The following is a 23,895-nucleotide window of genomic DNA, read 5'->3' as shown; positions in this document are numbered from 1 at the left end:
TAAAAAAGAAAAAAAAAATGTTAAGCCAGAGAATAGTAAACATCTGCATCCAAGTGGCAACTCCTCCTTTGAGGGTTCAAATCCAGTGTCTACCCCTTTTTGCTTCTGTGACTTTGAGCCAGTGACGCCCACCTCCCCGAGCCTTGTTTTCCTTATCTGTAGACAGGGTATTATTATGCTGGCTACCATATAGTGTTTGAATGAGGAGCCCTCGAGAACTACCACCCACGCAATAATATTAACTTCATGATTATTACAGCATAACGGTTAAGAGTGCAATCAGGCAGAAGCCAAAGGGCACTGGATTAGAGTCCAGGACAAGGACCGCTGGGCAAGTCCTATTACTTCCTTGACCCTGTGTCCTCTCCTGTAATTTGGGAATAATGATGGTTCATAAAGGTATTGGGAAGGCCCAATGAGCTAATGCACAGCAAACACTCAACACACATCAGAAAGATGGCTGCTACTATTATTGCCTCCAAATAGAGGAGCCCTCCCCTCTGGGCCCACTTTTTCCTAGGAGCCTTTCCTTTCCTTGGCGGTCCATCCAGAGTGGCCCGGAGCTGAGGGGGTGTGGCCACGGGCGTGGGCGGGGCGACCCTGGTGCCCGCCCCTCGAGCCGGGTGGGCGGGGCGAAAAGCGGAGCTCCCCGGGCCGCGCGCGCGAGCGCAGCGGCCGCAGGTACGCGGACAAGATGGCGGCGGTAGCGGTCGACAGTGCCATGGAGGTGGTGCCGGCGCTGGCGGAGGAGGCCGCGCCGGAGGCAGCGGGCCTCAGCTGCCTCGTCAACCTGCCTGGCGAGGTGCTGGAGTACATTCTGTGCAGCGGCTCGCTGACCGCCGCCGACATCGGCCGCGTCTCCAGCACCTGCCGGCGGCTGCGGGAGCTGTGCCAGAGTAGCGGGAAGGTGTGGAAGGAGCAGTTCCGGGTGAGGTGAGCCAGGGGGGCCCCGGGCCGCCCACCCGCGGGCGCCGCAGCCGTCCCCGCGCCCCCCGCTCTGCGCTCCCCGCGGCCCGGGCCTGCCCGGCCTAAGTCGCCGCCGCCTCCCACCCCGCGGCCACCACAAGCGCGCACCCCACCCCCGAAGCCCACCCCCGGACTCTTTCCCGCGGACCGACAGACAAAGGCCTCCAGGCCGCCGGCCCCTCGGGTCCACGCCGCTGCGGACCCTCGGGTGCCCAAATTGCGCATCAGGACGCTCCCAGCAGACGGGCCCTCCCTAAAGGATGACGATGGTAGTATCACAGCTCCTGCATTTTTGCGCGCTTCTTTTGTGCCCGACACTGTGCTAAAATGTTTACGCGGCTCGAAGAATGCAGCGATCCTCACAGCCCTCGGAGCGAGCGGGAGCAGCCTCCCCGGGTTGTTTGTCGCGAGCACAGATTTCGGTGTTGGACCCGGGATAAAATCTCGGCCGTGGCACTACTCGCTGTTTATGACCTTGGGGAAGGCGACTTCCCCTTTTTGAGCCTCGTCCACCGAGTTTTGAATGGGGACGAACATTAGACCTCCCTCCTGTTGTGATTATGAAATGAGATGTGTGGGAAACACTTAGACAGGGCCTGGCCCTTAGAAAGCGCCCAATAAACGTTCACCGCCCTTGTCGTCATCCTTGTTATTGTTGTTGCTACAGTTGTCCCCATTTTATAGATGGGGAATGGTGGCAGCATTTGTGCCGCTGTGCCAAGGTCACACCGTGAGTGCGTGCGTGCCTGGTGGAGATTTGAACGCGGTCCATTTCTAGCCCCCCCCCCCCCCCCCTTTAACATCCTGTTTTCCAAGGCTGCTTTTGATTCGTGTGTGCCTGCCTTTGAAATCTCGAGTCTCTATTAAGCTGAGGGGGTGTTTTTCTCCTTGTAGGTGGCCTTCCCTTATGAAACACTACAGCCCCACCGACTACGTCAATTGGTTGGAGGAGTATAAAGTTCGCCAAAAAGCTGGGTTAGAAGCCCGGAAGATTGTAGCCTCATTCTCAAAGAGGTTCTTTTCAGAGCACGTAAGGAACTGTTGATGGAGCTCTAAAGCTATTGCCTAGTAGTCCTGTATGTGTCCGGAATTAGCTCATCTAGCTCTTTTTTGATATCCCCTTTCAATGCCCTCCCGATTCTGAACTCACTTAGGTGGCTGGAAGAATCATTGTGTGCTTTTCCTCCTATCCAGGAACATGAAGTCATTTGTCCCTGCCAGCTTTAGTTTTCTAAAGCCAGAGAGAATGAGGGTGGCTTGGGGAGGGACACAGCACAATGTAGACAGAGTCCAGATCAGCGTTATTCCTCTTCAAGTGGGTTAAATGGGTATTTTGTTGTTTGTTTGCAACTTACTCGTGATTTGGGGGATCATCAATGATTAAGCAAGACAAATTTCTACCACTTGTTTTCCCAGAGGGGTTGACAAAGTTAATTTGGTTCTTCTCTCTGGCTTTGCAGGTTCTAACCAGTAGTGATGTGCATTATTTGTTAAGGTAACACAGGATTGAAAGCTAACTGTAATTCAGAATTATTTCTTGATCAATAAAATTGCCTTACTTTCATTATCCCTGAAAAGTCTTGTGTTTTGTTTTGTTTTGTTTTGTTTTAATATTGTTGAAATGCGTATCCTACCCCCTAGAATGTCTCATGGAAGTTTCTTTGTCAGCTCCCATCTCTTTAACTTCTTGTAACTCAGGAAAATAGTCCTTACTAATATTTTAAATTCATCAAACTACTAGATATTTATTTCTGATTTGGGGTCTAGAGATAGAGCCAGGCTGGTTTGTTTTATTACTGGTTTACTGAGAATTACCTATTTTCCAATTTTAATTGCTGCTAGTGAATGCAGTACAAAAGTTGCAAGTATTTTCAAATGTCAAAAGGGAAAATTTGAACTTGGGACAAATTTGAACTTAATCCCCTATGGGGAATACCTAGTATAATTCATTTTTATAAATGCTTATTGATGTTAAATGGATAAAATTTAGGTTTTACTTTGGAGGAGCCATGCCCGGGCCAGAAGCATTCATAATAAAAATGTGTGTTTGCACATAAATGTATTTTGGTGGCTAGGTATGTTTGATACACTTGGTCATGGGCTGCTAGTTTGTGACCTCTACTTCTAGTCCTACTGGTTTTGTGTACATTTTTAACAGTCTATGCCTTTGTCTAATAGTGATGAATTGCTATGTTTTTTCCTTAGCTTCCTCTTTCCCTGCACCACGGCTTAATTAGAAGCATGTCAGGGTCTTTGAACATAGCAGGAGTGTACTTAAGATTGATCTGTGGGTGGGTGGTTACTTTGGCTTAGGACCCTTGTGTTATTTCTCAGCATGCACTCAGGTTGACCTGAAATTTCCTGGCTACATTCAAAATAAAAAGTGGTAGAAGTAATCGAATTTTAAACTGAGGGGATCTTAAGGCTCATTTGTACCCTGGCCTCAATTTCCAGAGGTAAAAAGGTACCCCACCCAATGAGTTATGGGAGTTGGCCAAAGCTCTAGATTTATCTGTCTGGCCCTCCTTTTTTGGTTAAGTACAGGATAGATAGCTTTGAATTAGGAAATTTTGTATTTATTTCTAGTCCTCATTTCAGAGCTGTCTATTTTTCTTCACATTAGAAGTTAACAATTTCAAAAATTCCAGTCTCTGGAAACATAACTTTCAAGTAACAACAGGATCCAAACAAATTATTCTTTCCATTCAATTTGATGGTATAAAATAGTATAGACGAGCTGTTGCACTGTCCTTGAAATGTGAGCATCTTTGCAACTCAGATTTATGAATGAGAGTGATAATTAAGTTATTACTCATCAAAGCTGATTTGTGTATGTCTTCTTCATAGGTCCCTTGTAATGGTTTCAGTGACATTGAAAACCTTGAGGGACCAGAGATATTTTTTGAGGATGAACTGGTGTGTATCCTAAATATGGAAGGCAGGTAAGCCATGGATTTAGCAGCGATTTTTTATTTGCTTGCTCAATTTTTTTAATAATAACCTCAGAATAAATTGATAAATTTGTGTGCTTGAACGCTGAAACGTGTTTTAAAATAGTTCATGTCTTGCCATAGTTTTATTTTTGAAAAAGTATGTGTGTGTGTGTGTGCGCGCGCTTGTGTAGCAACTATACTGAGATGATTAATATTTAAAGAAACTTCAGAAATCCTTTTGAAAAGAAATGGCAGTTGATATTTAGCCCCTTCCACAGGTTAAATACCATACTAGGCACTTGTATGTGTTACAATGTTTAGGAAAGTTCTGGCTGTTCTTCTGTTAATCACGGCTCCACCTACCACTACCAAATTACCTGTCATAAATTTAATCCTTTTATTTAAAATAATTAGGAATGTCATAATTTAATGGATTTTTTTTTTATTTCTGAATTTTGATAGTCTTACTTTGATCATGAACATTGTAGATATTTGGTTGAGCCTTTCTTCTATCTCCCAGTTGGTAGAATGAATGTTATATAGTTTACTCTCCGGATCAGAAAGGTCATTGTCTCTTTGTTGTTGCTTATACCTTTTTATGACTTATATTTTCTGCTGTGAAGGTTAATTTTCAGACTAACTAAAAGATGATGTGGCTTATAGCCTAACTGAACCTATGAAAAAGATTTTTCTGCCCTAAAAGTTTTGAAAACTTTGCTACTGTTTAGAATGAATGAAGATAAGAATGCAAGTTTAGCATCTTCTTTAAGGGAGACCATTGTGAAATGTCTTACAAACAAGGCATAGAATGTTTTCGTTGCTGTTTTTAAATGGGTTTAGGAGAAAGGAATAAGTATTGGAACAGCTGTAGTAGGAAGGTAAGATGTATCACTGCTGTAGGTCTTGGATGATTCAGATGCAGAGTTCACTTTTCCATTCTATTTTGGTTTATCTATAATTGCACTGAAGTGTGATCTAATAGTATTGTGCAGCCTTAAAAATAAAAATTGACATGTCTTTTTCACATAGATACTTTAAAATGCATGACTGTTATAATATACCGACTGAATTTATGGGTGGTTGTTTTTTTTTAAATATTTTTATTGGTAGAACAACATACATGTTATACAATAAAAAAGTTAAAACACCAACAACATACAAACACGATATTCTTAACATACAAACACTTCATACATGTTGTACAATCAGTGGCCCACAATATCATCGCATAGTTGTATATTCATCACTATGATAATTTTCAAGAACATTTGCATCATTCCAGAAAAAGAAAAAACTCACACGTACCATACCTCTTACCCCTCCCTCTCATTGACCACTAGCATTTCCATCTGTGGATTGTTTTAGTTATAGTTTGGTGTTTGATGTGGACTTTGTTTTTTCTTCTTATTTATGCTGTTTCCTCCTTCCTCCGTCCCTCTCTTTGCATCAGCCTTCCCTGCCACCACCCCTGTAATTAATAATAACTTGGTTGTATTCCTCCATCTAGTATATACACCAATATATAGAAAGAGGACGGGGGTGGTTTCAATAGTCCATAAAATTGGGTTCATATAAGAGGTACTTATCTCTATCCTTTTTACCATTTAATGTAATCTTTTGTAAATCCATCCTAATAAACTGGTAAAAATTGAATTCATTGTTGTTAATGACTACATACTGTTTTATAGTATTTATCATAATTTATTTAACCATTCCCCTATGGATGGGTAACCACTTTGTTCTCCATTTTGTGCCAACAGTGACGTTTCTGGTGGTTTCATGTCTAAATCTAGTTTCCTAGACTTGAGTTTCCTAGGTCAAAATATAGAAAGTTATTGATAAATATAAAATAGAAGCTAGCATGTCTTTGAACAGGAAAACTCAGTATGACAAAATGTCAGTTCTCTTAAACTTGACACATATCCCTAACCCTAATCCAATTAGAATCCCAACAGGTTTTTTTTTGGTGGGGGGGAGGGTTGTTTCTTTTAATTGGATAATATTGTCTTAAAATATATACAGAAGAGTAAATTCTCAGGAAGAGCTGAGAATTTTTTTTTTTAATAATCACAATGAGGAACTTGAATCACCAGATATTAGAACATATTATAAAACTGCTGTAATCAAAACAATACAGTGTTTAAGTAAAAATAGATAGCCACATCCAAGGTAAAAGGTAATTCAGAAGTATGTTCCAGAATAAAAGATACCTTAATACTTAATATATTCAAAATCATAGGGGAGGGCAGTACAACGGTGGCTCAGTGGCAGAATTCTTGCCTGCCATGCTGAAGACCTAGATTCGATTCCTGTTTCCTGCCATGCAAAACAAAAAATCATAAGGGAAAAGATGGGTTATTTAATGAATGGTACTAGACATAACTGGATATCCATTAGAAGGAAAGTAAAAAGAGTAAAACTTGTATCAGATATAAAAATTAAATTCCAAAAGATTAAACAACTTAACCCTGCAAGAAAATATGAGACTTCATGTACAATCTAAGGAGACATTCTTAAGTAAGACTGATAATGAAGAAGCGTAAAAAGTACAGACAAATGATATAATACAAAATAAACTCCTTTCTGACCAAGGAAAACCTAAACAAAGCCAGTAGAACTCCTACATTTCCAAGAAGTAATACAAAAATGTACAAAGGATAGGAAGAAGACATTTACAGAAGAGCTAATCCAAGTTGTTAGCAATCATGTAAAAACCTTTAAACTTCACTAGTCAGAGAAATGTGAAGTATAATAACAATGAAATACTGCTTTTTACCTGTCAGATTGGAAAAAAAGAGACTGATACATAAAACTAGTAAGAATGTGTAACATTACAGTCTTTTTAGAAGTAGATATCACAACTATATAACCCTGTAGCCTGACATATATATTTTCAGGCCCAAATAGGGTTGTTTCAAATGGCAGGGGATACTCTCATATTTGTAATCATTTTAGGGTGCCAGTTTTTATAAAGGACCTTGTTTATATTCTCTCCTGGCAGATGCTTGTTGTTTGGATAGGACTTTCAAAGCATAGAAGGAGGAAGGTTGGTATCCATAAATGCTAAAGTTCATTACTGAATGTTAAAGACAGAGAAATCCTTTTGGCATCCCAGCAAAAAAAGATGAGGGAAAGAAATAAGAATAGCATTGCTCTTTTCATCAGCAATGCTCTATGCCAGAATAAAAAGAAATAACATATTTAAATAATCAGCAATCAAATATATCAACCCAGGATTTTTATTTCCAGTCAAACTGACTTCCAAGTATAAAAGCCATGGATGTACTTATCATATTGCAAGAGCTCAGGGACTGTTGGCCTTACCTCAGCAGTCTGCTAGAAAATGAGCTTCAAATAAGCAAAATAACCAGAGAGACACTGACATAAGGGTTGATGGTGAGCATTAAATATGTATTTACTTAATAAAATTAAATCTAAATGAAGGCTATAGGGAAGAAAGTATTGTATGTAATGGCTTTAACTACATCAGTTTAAAAAAATGAACACAGAATAGGGGGAAATGTGTGCAAAATTTAGCTGTTTTCAGTAATCATAAGAGTGATGATAATGTTGATTTTATTCTAAGACTGTGTATATGTGTGCGAGAGAGAGAGAGGGATGATGTGGAAATAAAGTGAGTGAGTTATCCTGTCATCTTTGGTATCCTGGAGTACCAGGGTTTTCTTGGATGAAAGAAAATATAGATAGAAAATAGAAGGTAAAAAACAATAGTTCTCAATTTGAATTAGAAGTGTCAGTATGAACTCATGAGGTATTTTATTGTTATGTAGGTAAAATGTATGTGTGTGTCTGTATGTTTAATAAACATAAGACATACTAGCTCTGTCCACTGAAGAGGTCTAGAAACAGTTAACCAACCCATTTCTAGCATCCAGTTTCTGGTCTTGATAAACCATTTCCCACAGAAGAAGCCATGATTTCGGAAGAAATGGCTGATTTCAGATCTAGAATTAGATAAGCCTGGAATGTGTTGCTCACACCAGATAGCAAGGAAGCTACCAAAAGGTCATGTTAGAAGTATTGTGGAGCCAAAATGAAGAGGCTTCCATTGGCCAAAGATGCATCAGTGTGGGTAAGAACATTGAAATACATCCATGGTTTCATAGTGATAACTTGAGAAAATAACTTATTGGTCATAGTAGGGAGCATAATAGAGACCCAAATCATTATTTTGAAAAATGGTAAATTAAAGGAAAGAAATGAGCATTTATCCCATCTTTCCTACACACTGTTCTACTGTGGGACCAGATAGTAGGTGAGAGGAGGTTTCTCTTTTAGAACTATTCCAGCTAATAAATGAAAATATCAAGTATCACCACTTCGTAACCCCTAATGAATTAACAGATCTGGACATTGAGCAGCAATGGCTGCTAATTAATCACAAAAAGAAAGAGGCTTTATTGCCTCCTGATGGAAGAATGCACTACCTCCCATGAAGTAGTCCTGCCAAATAAATGAAATCTGAACTGTGATCAGGCTGCTACATCCATTCTGCAGGAAATTCAGAAGACAGGAGATGTTAAACTACACCATGTGGGTGCAGTCAGCAAATTCTAGACCAGGGGAAGCTACATTTCAAGCGACCTGGTTTCTTAAATAAAATACAAAGGGTAAAAAAACAAAAAGAGAGGAGATCCTGTAGATTAAGAGACTTAAAAAACATAGAACAACACAAACAGTATACCCTAAGTTAAAGCATGGACTGTAATTAATAGTACAGTTATAAAAATGTGCTTTCGTCAGTTGTAGCAAATTTACTACAGGCAGTGCAAGGTGTTCATAGTAGGGTGGTGTATGGGACTCCTGTATTTTATGCATGGTTGTCCAGTAGACCCACAACTTCTCTAATAAAAAAAAAATGGAAGAGGAGACTCGAGAGATGATGTGATTTCAGGGAAAAAAAGGCACAGAGAGATGTAATTCTGCTAGCTTGTAGATGTAGTTCCTTATAGCTTGAGGATAAAGGAAGGGGTCACAAGCTCAGGAATTCAAAGCAGCATCTAGACTCTAGATAAGGTAAGAAACGAATTCTTCCCTGGAATACGGTTTAGTCTGGAATGTTTAGGGATGTGCATTTGGAGATAAACTAGAGAACAGCCAGAAGGTATGGCTAGTGTTTACTGCAGAGGGGGGAGGAGGGGCCGTGGAGGGCTTTTATTTTGTTTTTATTTGTGGTGCCATACAACATAAAATTGCCCATCATAATCGGTTTCAAGTGTACAATTCAGTGGTTTTAATTACATTCACTATGTTGTGCTGCAGCCACCAGCATTTGTTACCAGAACTTGACAGGACTTTTGAGGTTTCTGCATAGTTCTGTTTCTTGGTCTACATGGTAGATTCCAGTGTATTTGCCTTACAGTGATCCATTAAGCTTAATTCATTAAGCTACTCCTTTGTTTGATGCAGTTTTATAGATTGAGTTTAAAAAAAGGGAGAAAACATGGTCTGCTGACTTTCTTTACCTGCCTGAAGAGTAGAGAACCCTTAGTTTCTTCATAAAGTTAGGCGGATAAATTAATCCCCTTCTTCCTCATACCACCTGTAATCTGGTGAAGGAGCTCATTCACACAGGTATTATTGAACATCTCTCTACTGTGTGCCAGGCACTGTTCTCAGCACTGAGGATACAGCAGTGAATAACGCACAAAAAACTGCCCTTGTGGAACTTATATTCTAATAGGGGACATATACAGTAAACAAAATAAGCAAAGCATATATTACATTAGAAACTGATAAATGCTGTAGAGAAATGTTCATGAGGGAAGGCAGCAAGGGAGAGATAAATAGGGTGGTCAGGGAAGGCCTCCCTCTCAAGGCGACATCTGGATGGAAACCTGAAAGGAGGTGAGGGAACAGACCACAGATATCTTGGGGAAAGTGTTCCAGGCAGAAGGAGCAGAGGGTAGTAAGACCTAAAGTGAGACTCCAGCTAAGCATGATGTAAGAACAACAGGGAAGCCAGTGTGGCTCAGGGGAGACTAAGAGGCATTGAGGTCAGGGAGTTAACGGGACAAGAGTGTTAAGGGCCTTTTAGGTCTTCATTAGGACTTGGGCTTTTCCTTTGAGTGAGAATTTGGAGCAGGGGGTATTGTGATCTGACTTACCATTTTAACTGGAGCTGTCTAACCAAGGAAGCTCAGGTAGGAGGATGTTGCTGTAATACAAAAGACAAGTGGCTTAGATGAGGGCAGTAGCAGTAGAGGTAGTGAGAAATTCATTCGCATTTTGGATATATTTTGAAGATAGAGCTAATAGGATTGGCTAATGGATTGAAAGCAAGAAATTAAGGATGACTCTGAAGTTTGGGGTCTAACTGAATGATGGCGTTGCCTTTATCTGAGATAGGAACGGCTTTGGGAGGGAGAAGTTTAAGTGTTCACCAGCCGTCCAAGTGGGGATGTGGAGCAGCAGTTAGATAGACAGGTGTGGAGTTCAGGGGGGAATTTGTTCTGGAAAATAAGTTGGGGGTTGTCACAATGGGTAATTTTGAAACCATGGGACTAACTGAGCTTACCATGGCAGTGAGTGTAGGAGAAAAGAGGTCCAAGACCTGAGTTCCCCGAGGCAAGTGTAGAGAAAACAGCAAAGAATTCAAAATGCCTTCCCCCATCTCCTGAAACTCAGCCACTCATCTCACTTCAGCCTTCTCTTTCAGTTTCTTTTACCAAAGATAATAGGCAAGTAAATCTGAAACCAGACAGATAACTTTCTCTAATTTCAGTACAACTAATTTAGTGTTATATTACAAATGCAGCGTCCTAAATTGTGCTGTTTACTTCCATCATAGTAAGTACTATATAAGCATGAACTGATTCAATTACTCTTAAGTAGACTGTTTACATGGTGTGATTAGTATACAGAAAAGAAGAGGTAATTGAAACTTTTAAAATCTTTGTTCTTGTTGCCTTGTTTGTTTTTCTAGAAAAGCTTTGACCTGGAAATATTATGCAAAAAAAATTCTTTACTACCTACGACAGCAGAAAATTTTAAATAATCTGAAGGCTTTTCTTCAGCAGCCTGATGACTATGAATCATATCTTGAAGGTGGGTCTTTTCCCTTACGTGGGATCGGCAGTGTTTGGATATGTAGCTAAGTAGTCTTTAAGCTCAGTCGTGAAAACTGTTCCTGATGGTAAAAGAAGGGAAAAATAAACTATGTTGCATAAACTTCTACAGATTTGATTTTTTATGTGAATTGATCAATTAAGTAGGGAAAAACTATTAAATTTAAAGCTACAATTTTGTCAAAATTTTAAGCTGTCAGCTGGGGATAATATTTTCTAAAGATGCTTCATTGGTTTAACGCATGAGATTGATATTTTATCTGATGAGGTTAATTTGCTATTTTCCTAAGCTGTTTAACATCATTTCCAAATAAGAACTAAATGTATCCAGTTTTCTCTCCCTTGGACCTTGACCAATCCCATAACCTTCTGGACTCAGGTTTAATGAAGATGAGACGTTCTTGTGTACCAGTGAGTCGCCTTGTCCAAAATACAAAATGAGAAAGAAGTTGAGGAGAGAGGCGAGATAAAGGAAATAACTTTTTCTTCCTGCTAAATTGAATAGGAACAGAGTTGACCTTTTTGTAAATTACTTTTAATTCCTAGAATTAAAACACTCCCATAAATTATGGTTACAAAATACAAATATGACTTTCATTCCCTACACTTGGTGATTTACCAAATCCACTGATTTTTCTTCTTACAGTGTTTCTCAGTCATGTCTCTATTCTGTTTCTTTTCTTGTTCAGGTTATCAGCACCTCTTCCAGCATAAGCTTTCTAAGTATGTTTGCTTTCTTGGGCATCGCATCCTTCTGCCCTCAAGTCAGCCAACATGTCGGTGCCAGTCTGGTCTGAGACCCCACCTTTTCACCACTCCATGTGAAACCTGGAGTTTTTTTCCTCTTTTATCAAATCTCTGCTTGCTTTTCAGTGCCGTCTGTAATCTGGTCCTGGTCCTGGTCCCTAACTCCAAACCTATCCCCATTACTCTCCAAAAAAGTTTCTTTCATGCCTTATCCAGGCCACCATCCTCACTAAAGCCCCAAAAACACTTGGCTTCACATTCTCACTTGTGGTTTCCTGCACCATTAAAATTTCTTTTTGAAAATCCTACCTACTTTTTGAGTTCAGCTCAGGTTTTCTTTCATTAAGCTTTTACTGATAACTACAAAACTTGTAGAAAACTTTTACTGATAACTGCAAAACTTACCTCAGAACTGCTGCAGGACTCACTGTCCCTATCACAGTTTAGCATGTAGAAGTAAACGGGCATCATTTCTGTTTCATATATTTACACTGTTTCTTTAGCTAGTCAGTAAGTTTCTTGTGCACAGTGTCCTTGTGTTATGGTCACTGTTTCCTGCACAATGCCTAGTGCATGTTCTTGTTGATTATATGAAAGTTTAATGTCATTCAAAAGGAAATGAATAGTCAGCTTCAGTTTATTAAAAATAAAATATCCTCACCACCCTGGAATCCTCTTATATGCATACTGGGGTTGAGAATCGTTGTGTCTTTTATTTATTCTACAGGCAAGATATTTTGCAAAAAACAAGTATTTCATTTTCATTTTCCAAATGTAAAGTTATAATTTCTAAACAGCCCCTCCAAATCAGTGTCATAAGCTTTGGGTTGTCATGGAAGGTTTTTACATAGTTGAATGAATGAAAGTGGACTCTACAGTTTTGACCCTTTGTGACTGACTGCCTGGAATAATGCACATGCCAGTGACCGAGTCCAGTTGGTCTTGTAGTATTAGGATGAAATAGACTTTGAGAATGTTCAGCATAAATTTCCTTCACCTGCAAAAGGGTAAATCAGACCCAAGAATGTTGCGAATTTACTCAGAGTCAGTGCCTGGATAGAGGCAAACTACAACTGGAATTCTTGGCCCTCATTCAACTGCTTTTTAATAATTAGGGTGTTGGAAGGAAAGTCAAGATCCTGAGCTGATTTAAGATCTCTTAAATTTCAGATGACTTTCAGACTTCCAGGTGAGAGACCTCATGGTCAAGGTTACCCTTTAGTCTTGAGTTAAACCAATTACATAAGGCAGTGAAGATTGGAGACTTTCAAGAGAAAATGTCTCCAGCATGCTTTGTGAAACCTTTTTTATTGTTGCTTTTAATGCAATTTAATTTATATATTCACATACCATATAATCATCCAAAGTATACAATCAGTAATTTGCAGTATCATCATGTAGCTGTGCATTCATCACGATCGATTCTTGAACATTCATTACTACAAAAAAAAAAAGAATAAAAGTAAAAGAACACCCAAAATATCTCATAAACCCCATTCCCCCCATTATTTATTTTTTTGTCTTGATTTTCTTACTCTATCCATAAATTGGATAAAGAGAGTGTCAGTCACAAGGTTGTCACAGTCACATCTTAAAAACTGTGAAGTTATGCAGTCATCTTCAAGAATCAAAGCTATTGGACTGCAGTTCAACATTATCAGGTATTTCCCTCTAGCTACTTTGGAAAAGGATATCTATATACTGCTTAAGAATAACCTCCAGTATGACATCTTGACTCTAATTGAAATCTTTTCAGCCACTGAAACTTTATTTTATTTCTTTTCTCTTCCCCCTTTTGGTCAAGAAGGCTTTCTCAATCCCACAATGCCAGAGCCAGGCTATTCCTGGAAGTCATGTCCCATGTTGCCAGGGAGATTTGCATACACCCCTGGGAGTCATGTCCCATGTTGTAGGGGGGCGGGGGGACAGTAAGTTTATTTGTAGAGTTGGCTTAGAGAGAGGGGCTGCATCTGAACAACAAAGGAGGTTCTCTGGGGGTGACTCTTAGGTATAATCATAAGTAGGCTTAGTTTCTCCTTTGCAGGAATAAGTTTCATAAGGGCAAACCCCAGAATTGAGGGCCTTACCCATCAATTTGTCAGTCCGCAGTGCTTGTGAGAATATCAAGTCTTCCCCAGGTCAGGAAGTTTAATATTTCTCCTTTTTCCCTAGTCCCTCAAGGGAACTTTATACGTACTTTTTTTTTTTTTTTGCATGGGCAGGTATTAGGAATCAAACCCGGGTCTCTGGCATGCAAAGAGTTTTTTATCTTCTGCCCAGCTTACTCTGGGATTGTACGAACTTTTATCTGCAGCTTCCCTGAATGTTACTGTCTACCTAAATTGAAAGCAGGATTATCTCCAAAGTCGATTTACTCTTTCACCCTTGAGTTGTGTAATCTGTTGAAATGGTGTGTCTGTCATTAAGGGGGTTTTAGCTTTTCTGTTTTTTTTTTTTTTGAATAAAGGAACTATGTTAGTCCATAATCTGAAGATGTTAGATTTTGAACTCTTTTTATTTTTTTTTTTTATTTTTTTTTTTTAAAGAGAGAGGGAGGAAGGGAAGGAAAGACAGAGAGAAGGAAGGAAGGAAGAAAGGGAAACATCTTTAAACATTTTCTTGTTTTATTGTATTTTGTTTGTTTGTTTGTTTTTTACATGGGCTGGGGCCGGGAATCGAACCGAGGTCCTCCGGCATGGCAGGCAAGCACTTTGCCCGCTGAGCCACCGCGGCCCGCCCCAGATTTTGAACTCTTAAGAGAGGGAAAGAGACATAGCTTGAAAAAAATCTCCTTTATAGCATTCATTTCTCTTTGTAACCAAATATGGGAATATGCTGTAATTTTTTTGAGTCTGTAACCTCTAAGGTTTAATTTATTAAATACATATATATGTTAATGATGTATAAGCTCCTTTGTTGTGAAAAATTTTATTTCTAGTAAGACCTGGCATCCAAAATATGAAGCTTGTCTGGTAAGATGGTGTAAAGGGCCATAATTGAAGATGCGTGGGTAAAATAACAAGAGCAAGGAGTAAGAACATGTTCCATAATTGTTATGTGTTCCATTTCAGGTGCCGTGTATATTGACCAGTACTGCAATCCTCTCTCTGACATCAGCCTCAAAGACATCCAGACCCAGATTGACAGCATTGTAGAACTTGTTTGCAAAACCCTACGAGGCATAAACAGTCGGCACCCCAGTTTGGCCTTCAAGGCAGGTGTGGAATTGCTTATGATTCCAGCTATATTTGCAAAAGAAAACCCAGAGAAGTTCCTTACTTTAAGAAACTCTGTAGTGCTGTTCCCATTATGTCACAAAAAAAGTGATTAATGATACAACCATGTGCTTGCCCTACCTGGATAATATAAAGTCTATAAATACATAGTTTCTTCTCCCTGGATTGGTAATATTGGAACATTGAAAATTGCCAGTGTCTGCACATTAGGAGTTGCTTGGGGCACTGGTCATGACCTTACTTGTGCTTGTGTCCTCAGAGTAGGTCTCTGCATTTCAGGTGAATCCTCCATGATAATGGAGATAGAGCTCCAGAGTCAGGTGTTGGATGCCATGAACTATGTCCTTTACGATCAACTCAAGTTCAAAGGGAATCGGATGGATTACTATAATGCCCTTAACTTATATATGCACCAGGTAAATGTTTATGTCCTGAATTTGGGGCGGGGAGAGAAGTCATCACCTAAAATATCAGGGCAAAAAACATTCATTTGCATGTACAGAATTTGAGGTAGTGCGTCTGTTATCCTTTTCAATCTCTCCAGAAACTTTAAAGCAGAAGGAAGCGTTTTACCCAGTTAAAATACCTCACCCACCAAATCATAATGAAGCATGCAAATACAGTTTTGAGTCAGATTGTCTTTATGTTGTTTACAAAAAAAAGGACTCAGAGTCCTAACACTTTCAGTGCCAAAGCCAATAGTCCTGGAAACCCTGATACTTAAGATTGTTGGAAAAATGGGTGTTTCTCTGATATATTTTTTTAAGCTTATCTCTGATAGACTGTTTCTTGAGAGGAAGTATTATGTCTTTTTCATATCCAAAGCCCCATGAAACTTTTGCCTCTATTGTAAGGATATTACATTGCTGAGGGTTTTCTCTATTTCATCACAGAGTATCTTTTATTGAGAACCCTTAAGATAAACTTCTAAGTAGAAATAGGTATTTCTCTGACTCCATTTTGGTCTGTTTGTATCTTATGGACACTGCACTATGAAGCAAATCAGTATTCCCTTTTTTTCACTGGCCTGTAGAAAGTAGAGCAAATCTGCAGCCCAGCTACACCAAGTTTACATATCTTTATTATTTATTTTTTGTTTTCTTGTTGTCTCCATTTTCATGTCTATTCTGTTGCTCTGTCTGCTACTTTTATTTTGCCATATTTTCTACATTTTCCCCTAAACTCTTTATGAAAGAAGGAGGACCTAAAGCAGGGGTTGGCAAACTTTTTCTATAAAGGACCAGGGAATACACTAGTTTGACTTGGTGAGCCATTTTGGTCTCTGTCCGAACTACTCAGTTCTGTCATTGTAGCATGAAAAGAGCCACAAAAACAAATGAGAAAAAAAAAAAAATGAACATGGCTGTGTTCTAACAAAATTTTGTATATGTACACTGAAACTTGAATTTCATGTAATTTCCATGTATCACGAAAGATTACTCTTTTTGTTGTTTTTTTTTTCCCAAACACTAGAAAATATAAAAGCTCTTCTTACGAAAATAGATAGCCATGGCCTGGATTTGACCCATGGGCCATTGTTTGCTGATTCCTGATCTAAATAAATAAAATATGTATCTGCTTAAGCCTCTAAAACATATGCTTGATGCATAATAAATACCTAATAAAAATGTTTATTGAAAGGAGTACGTAAACCATTTTTTTTTTCTCCTTTAGGTTTTGATCCGCAGAACAGGAATCCCAATCAGCATGTCTTTACTCTATTTGACCATTGCCCGACAATTGGGAGTCCCTCTGGAACCTGTCAACTTCCCAAGTCACTTCTTACTAAGGTGGTGCCAAGGTGCAGAGGGGTAAGCAATCCTTTAACATACTGATTGGTGTGCTTTCCCACTGCTGACAGGAAGCCTATTTTTCACAAATTAAATGTAACGTAATCAGATAAAAATAGGATTTGGGTGGTGATGAAGCTGTTCTGTATCTTGATTATATCAGTATCAAAGTCCCAGTTGTGATAATTGCACTATAGTTTTGCAAGATGTTATCATGGGAAGAAAGCGGGTTATTTCTACAACCGTTTATGTGGGTCTACAATTACTTCAAAATAAAAGTTGAAAAAAATAGGTCTAGCAGCCCCTTCCAACATGAAAAATTTAGAATGGCCATAGCCCAAATACCCCTAAAGAATGGGATAGAAAGATCAAAAGTGCTGATGGAGTTATACAGAGAAGGTAGGGTTTAACAAACGAGTATGATTGCTGAATCATTGTATTGATATTTCCTTTAGTCTCCAGTATCTTAAAGCAGCTGAGAGTAAAAACCTAAAATTGTGAATTGTAACCCATCCAAACTCTGAAATCTGTTCTGCAACTAATTGTTGTGCTGTGCTTTGAAATTTATTGTTTTTTACTAAATGTTATTTTTCACAAGAATGAAAAAAAAGTGATGATAAAATATCTATATATATATTCCTTCTAGCCTCCAATGTTCTGGAGCAGTTAGAAGGAAAAATCTGAGATGATGGTATTGTGGCCTATTAGAAACTCTGAGATCTGTCCTGTAACTATTTGTAGAAGAGTGCTTTGAAAGCTATTACCTTTTTCGTTCTTTGCTTTGAATGTATGCTATATTATACAATTTTAAAAGTTAAAAAAAATTAAGTAGAACATTGTAACGTTCTATTTATGAAATGTAGAAATGAAAATATGATGAAATAGTGTGAAAGATGGAAGAGAGTGAATGAAAAAACACTGTTGTAAGATTCTTATTCTATACATGAAATGGTGTAAATTATTTGAAAGTTGATCGGTGATGTATTTGTAAACTCTAGACTAAGTACCTAAAAATAAAGTAATTGTCTACCTGTAGTGAAAAAAAAGAATATATATATCTCTAGGTCTAGGACTTCAGAGTCTGAGGTGGATCTCAGAGTGCTTTGTTCCAGAGCGGACCAGATGAAGAGTTCTTCAAGAAGCTCTCACTGTTAACTTCCGTCAACTCTCTTCCCTCCTTTCCACCCCCTGCGTGAGAAGAAGGACGAAAGGGAGAGAAACAAGCACACCTCTAGGATAGCCACATTCTTCATTTGTGTTACAAACTAAGTATTCTATTTCCCATCATCATTTGCTTTCCTTATAAGCAAATTTGATGATTGAGGCACTTCAGAAGAGAATGGGTTAATGAATTCTTTTTTATTCTCTCTTAACCCGTGTCCTGCTGGATAAAAATTTGCTTCTTTTCATCTGGAGTCTAGCTTTTCTGTAGGAAGTAGTTCCTCAAATAGGTAGAAATATCTTCTCATTGAATTTAACATTTAGAGGCAAAGAGGGAAAGAAGAAGAGTTATTTTAACTATATCCTATCTTCAAAACTACTTTTTCATGATTCACTATGATACCTTTGGTGAAGGGATAGGCAGTATAATAGAAAGTACCTCAGCTTTGAAACCATACTGGGTTCAAACCTTTCTAGTAACTTGGGAAAATTTGCCTCAGTCTCTTCACCTATAAATGGGGTTAATAGGTTTTCATGAAGTGGTTTGGAAGATTAAATGAGATAACCTAGTGCTTTTCATACCTAGCAGAGTTTCTTATACATATGTACAATCATGTGTAACTGGTCTCTTTATACCTTCCTCTGGGATAAAGAAAGCAATCATTATCTATTAATCGAAACCTCCTGATTTCTTCCCCTCCCCCTTCTTTCCAAAAGTAACCACTAGTTTGAAAATATTTATTTCCTTGCAGTTTTCACTGTTGATTACATATGTATGTTTCCTTAAATAATAGGTACAGCCTTCCTTCGTTTTCCAGATATAATCTGTTCTTAAAAATGTATTAGAGGGCGGGCCGCGGTGGCTCAGCGGGCAAAGTGCTTGCCTGCTATGCCGGAGGACCTCGGTTCGATTCCCGGCCCCAGCCCATGTAACAAAAAACGGAGAAACAGAATACAATAAAACAAGAAAATGTTTAAAAATGTTTCCCTTTCTTCCTTCCTTCCTTCTATCCTTCCTTCCTTCTCTCTGTCTTTCCTTTAAAAAAAAAGTATTAGATGGTTTATTTGGGAATATTAATGGGTGCTTATTTTCCATTATTTTAAATACGATTATGATTTTTCAGCCTGTTCCTCCTCCCCAAATAACCCACTTTTCCCAATAGCTCTAAAATTTCCTTTAATGCCATTATAATAATCCACCAAGGATTTCTATATAATATAAAGCATTTAAAACACCAATTGCCTTATAATTTAGTACAGTAACTTACTATAGGATATGTTTATGTCTGATAACAGTTTTATTTTTCCTTCTTAGGCTAAAATGAAAGTACTATAACGTAAACAAATAATGAGATAATTTGTTAGTGCGCCCAGGCATCTGGGAACATCAAACACTGGGACCCGTAAAAGACTAAAGCCTCAGGGGAAAGCAGGATATGTTGGATGGTGCTCAGCACATTAACCAGCACCCTGGCCCCACTGCAGGCTCGCCATGTCCTCTTCACCTTTCGACTGTTTCATCTGTTCCTGCAACAAGACCATATTGTCTTAATAGCTAAAACTCTTATTATCTCTTTTGATATGTATTAAGATGAGGCCCCCATTTAGTTGTTCAAAATTCCTTAGCTATTCTTGGCTCTTAGCTCTTCCGTATAAATTTAGAATCAGTTTATTAAGTTCCTTGAAAATGCTGTTTGGGCATGGATTGGATTCAGAGACAACTTTGGATTGAATTTACTAAACAATTTTGGGAAAATTACCGGTGTTTCACTATTGAGTCTTTCCATCTGTGAATGTGATTTCTCTCCACTTAGGTTTTCTTTAATGGCATTAAAAAGGACTTGTCATTTTTTTCATAAATCTTCTCGATATCTTTTTAGACTTATTCCTAGGTACTTTAAACTTTTTGTTACTATTGTAATTGGTAATTTTAAAGTTACATTTACTAAATACTGATGGTGTACAGAGATAATAGTTGATATTCAGCACCTTTGCTAAATAAATTATTAGTGCTAATGATTTTTCAGCTCTTTTGGCTTTTCTGTGTAGTTAGTTATATTGCCCATGAATAATGCCAGTTTTGTTTCTTTTTCTCTGGTCCTTACATACTTTTGTATCTTTTTTGTCATTCTGCTGGCTAGGTCCCTGGTACAAAGTTCAGTAGAAAGAGTGGAAGCAGGCATCCTTGTGTCTGTGTGTCTTATGTGTGTTCTCTTCCCTTAGGACTTCAACTAATAAGATTTTAAGGTTTTGCTGTCAAACTTGATGTTTGGGAGCAATACTTTTTCATCAGAGCTGTGAAAGCTGCCTTGTAAATTCCCAGTTTGCTAAGAGTTTTATTAATAACTCACAGTTTCAAAATTTCTCTCTTGAAGTGATCTTATCTTTTTCTCCTTTAATGTGTGTCTGCTGAAGTAGATGTTTTACTGTTAACTATACTTCTATCCTTTCATTCCTGGGGTACATCTAATTTAATAATGGATTTTTAAAATACATTGGGGCATTTGATTTGCTCATATTTTATTCAGGATTTTTGCACTTATGCTTGTAAGTGGTCTTGGCCCATCTATATGTTTTAGTGTCCTTGGGAGGTACTCCCACCCTCATAAGAAGAGTCGAAGAGCATTCCTATTATCTAGAATTGTTAAATATGTCTTATAGCCTTGTAAATGGTAGACTATAAATGTGACTTAAGGAAGAATATCTGACCAGGCTTTTGAGTAGCTGAAGAGAAAATCTGTTATATGATTGGCAGTGGACAAAAGATCAAAGTGAAACAGTTACTCAAAAGAAATATAACTATCTCCGAAACAAAGTCCCAACTGAGTCCCTTCATCAGTCCTCATACAGAGGTCCCTTGTAGAGCCTGAGACCCTGCTTTGTGCAACCATTCCTTAGTGCTCCCAGCCCCATGGGCCATCCGCAGCCTCTGGGAACACAGTTTATCAGAAGCAGTTCAGTAGGACTGTAGGGTAAGCAGTGTGATCTGTCCAAAGGCACAGCCCCACTGTGGTCTCAAACAGGGTTCTTTCTTTATTTTTTTTTTAACATTTTATTTTAAAATAATTTTGAGCTTACAGGAAAGCTCAAAACTATTACGAAAACAGTACAGAGAATGCCAGTATATTCCCTACCTGCATACCCAGATTTACCAATTTTGAACATTTTGCCACATTTGCTGTATCATTTTTTAAAACTTTTTTAGTTGTATAATATAACATATATACAAAGCAAAGAAAGAAAAAAGAAGTAGCTTTCAAAGTTCTCTTCAACAAGTAGTTACAGGACAGATCCCAAAATTTGTCATGGGCTACCGTACCATCATCTCAGATTTTTCCTTCTAGCTGCTCCAGAGCATTGGACGCTAGAAGGAATCTATACATTTTTTAATCATCATTTTTATTCTTTTTTGTGAAAAATAACATATATACAAAAAACAGTAAATTTCAACATACAGCACGACAATTAGTTGTAGAACAGATTTCAGAGTTTGGTGTGGGTTATAGTTCCACAATTTTAGGTTTTTACTTCTAGCTGCTCTAAAATACTAAAGACTCAAAGAAATATCAATTTAGTGATTCAGCAATCATATTCATTTGTCAGACCCTACCTTCTCTGCATAACTCCACCATCACCTTTGATCTTTCTGTCCCACTCTTTTGGGGTGTTTGAGCTATGGCCATTCTAACTTTTTCATGTTGGAAGTGACTGTCAGTAGTAGGGGGTAGGGAGATGGAACTACCTGATGTTCTGGAGAGACTGGGCCCTCTAGGTTTCAAGACTTATCTGATCAGGGACCCCTCTGGAGGTTGTAGGATTCAGGAAAGGTACCCTAGTCATGGAACCTTTGTAGTATCTTATATATTGCCCTAGGTTTTCTTTAGGATTGGCTGGAATGGTTTTGGTTGGGGTTTGGCAAGTTATGATAGGTAGCAGTGTCTAACTGAAGCTTGCACGAGAGTGACCTCCAATGCAGCCTCTCGACCCTATTTGAACTTTCTCAGCCACTGATACTTTATTAGTTATACTTGTTTTCCCCCTTTTGATCAGGATGGAATTGTTGATCCCACGATCCAAGGCCACACTCATCCCTGGGATCATCTTTAGCGCTGCCAGGGAGAATTTCACTGCTGGATGTCTTGTCCCACGTTGGGGAAGGACAATGATTTCATTTACAGGTTGGGCTTAGAGAGAGAGAGGCTACATGTGAGGAGCAGAAGAGGCCCTCTGGGAGTAACTCTTAGGCAGACCTATAGGCAGGCTAAGCTTCTCCACTACCTACATACACTTCACAAGAGTAAGCCTCAAGATTAAGGGTTTGGCCTATTGATTTGGGTGTCCCTAATGTTTGACACAGTATTAGGGGATTCCCTGATGGTAAAGTTTTAATAGTTCGTATTTTTTTCTCCCATCCTTCAAGGGACTTTGCCAATTCTTTTTTTACATGGGCAGGCATTGGAAATAGAACCTGGGTCCCTGGCATGACAGGCAAGAACTCTGCCACTGAACCACCGTTGCCTGCCCCAATTCTTTTTGATTATCTGCTTAATATATTTTAGGGTATATCCAGGCGTTACATTAAGTTGTGCAGGATTCAGGACCCTCATTCTTATTCTGGGCTCCCTGTGTTTCAGTTCAAATGAGGTGTCCAGACAGGTTGAGTTAGGTTATGTACTACAGAAAATTTAGGTTCTGGACAAAATAAACCTTTGGTCTCAAAGAGTAGGTGTGATTCTAAATTATAGACAGTGTCTTCCTTACTCCTGTGTTCTGAATTACCTTAATCCCAATCTAATCGGTTGCTTTCTTATCTCTAAATACCAGGTTATACATATATAAAACAGCTTCTTCAGATCCAAAAATATTAATTACCATTCCAGACTAAATGTGTCTGCAATAAGAGCTTACAATGTAGGCCCCTGTTTTCTTATAAACATTTTCTAAAGGGGACCATACCATAATTGTTCTTTCGTTTCTGACTTATTTTGCCTCAGCAAATGTCCCACATGTTCATTCACATCATTGCATGCTTCACGACTTTGTTCCTTTTTGTAATATTTGCTATATCATTTTATTTTCTGAATATTTAAGAATAGATTGCATGCATTGTACTCCTTAAATACTTCATGCTTCCATGTATAGTTCCTAAGAATAAGCATATTCACTTATGTAGCCACATTAAACATAGTTATCAAGTTCAGGAAATGTAACATTGATATAAAGTATTCAGTACATAGTTCAGTTTTTTCAGCGCAAAAAAGGATTCTTTTTTAGAAAAAAAAATTTTTATTGACAAATTTTCACACACATATATTCTGTACTTAGTGTGCAATCAGTGGCTCACAGTATCATCACATAGTTGTGTATTCATCACCATGATCATTTTTTAGAACATTTGTATCACTCCAGAAAAAGAAAAAAGAAAAAACTCATACATACCGTACTCCTCCCCCCCATTGACCACTAGAATTGCAGTCTACCCAATTTTTTTTCCCCCTTATCCTCCCTATTTATTTTTTTACTCATCTGTCCATACCCTGGATAAAAGGACCATCAGACACAAGGTTTTCACAATGACACAGTCACATTGTAAAAGTTATATTTTATACAGTCATCTTCAAGAATCAAGGCTACTGGAACACAGCTCAACAGTTTCAGGTACTTCCCTCCAGCCACTCCAATACACCATAAACTAAAAAAGGATGTGCATAAGAATAACTTCTCAACTCTGTTTGAAATCTCTCCGCCATTGAAACTTTATTTCTTTTCTCTCTTCCCCCTTTTGGTCAAAAAGACTTTCTCAGTCCCTTAATGCCAGGTCCTGGCTCATCCCAGGAGTCCTGGCCCATGTTGCCAGGCGGCTTTACACCCTTGGGAGTCATGTCCCATGTAGGGGGGAGGGTAGTGAATTCACCTGCCAAGTTGGCTTAGAGAAAGATTTGAGCAGGGTTCTTGACTGGCATCCTTGGATGGG

At 38.7% G+C, this 23,895-nt stretch overlaps 1 protein-coding gene across 2 annotated transcripts in view; it reads left to right on the top strand.

The window, feature by feature from the left end:
* Positions 1–660: 660 nt before the first annotated feature.
* Positions 661–23,895, top strand: part of FBXO21 (F-box protein 21) — a 42,692-nt gene continuing 19,457 nt past the window's right edge. The window contains exons 1-7 of one of the 2 annotated variants that reach the window (XM_077159943.1): positions 661–933; positions 1,861–1,996; positions 3,814–3,908; positions 10,846–10,967; positions 14,806–14,952; positions 15,250–15,386; positions 16,645–16,781. In XM_077159943.1, the coding sequence (XP_077016058.1) occupies positions 695–933; positions 1,861–1,996; positions 3,814–3,908; positions 10,846–10,967; positions 14,806–14,952; positions 15,250–15,386; positions 16,645–16,781 (1,013 nt within the window). In that variant the 5' untranslated portion in view covers positions 661–694. The remainder of the gene's footprint in view (positions 934–1,860; positions 1,997–3,813; positions 3,909–10,845; positions 10,968–14,805; positions 14,953–15,249; positions 15,387–16,644; positions 16,782–23,895) is intronic. The other variant, XM_077159944.1, reaches the window with a different exon arrangement.

This window comes from Tamandua tetradactyla, chromosome 5, assembly GCF_023851605.1.
Source record: "Tamandua tetradactyla isolate mTamTet1 chromosome 5, mTamTet1.pri, whole genome shotgun sequence".
Lineage (NCBI taxonomy): Eukaryota > Metazoa > Chordata > Mammalia > Pilosa > Myrmecophagidae > Tamandua > Tamandua tetradactyla.
Note: the sequence above shows the minus strand (reverse complement) of the source record. Positions and strands in the feature narration are given on the sequence as shown.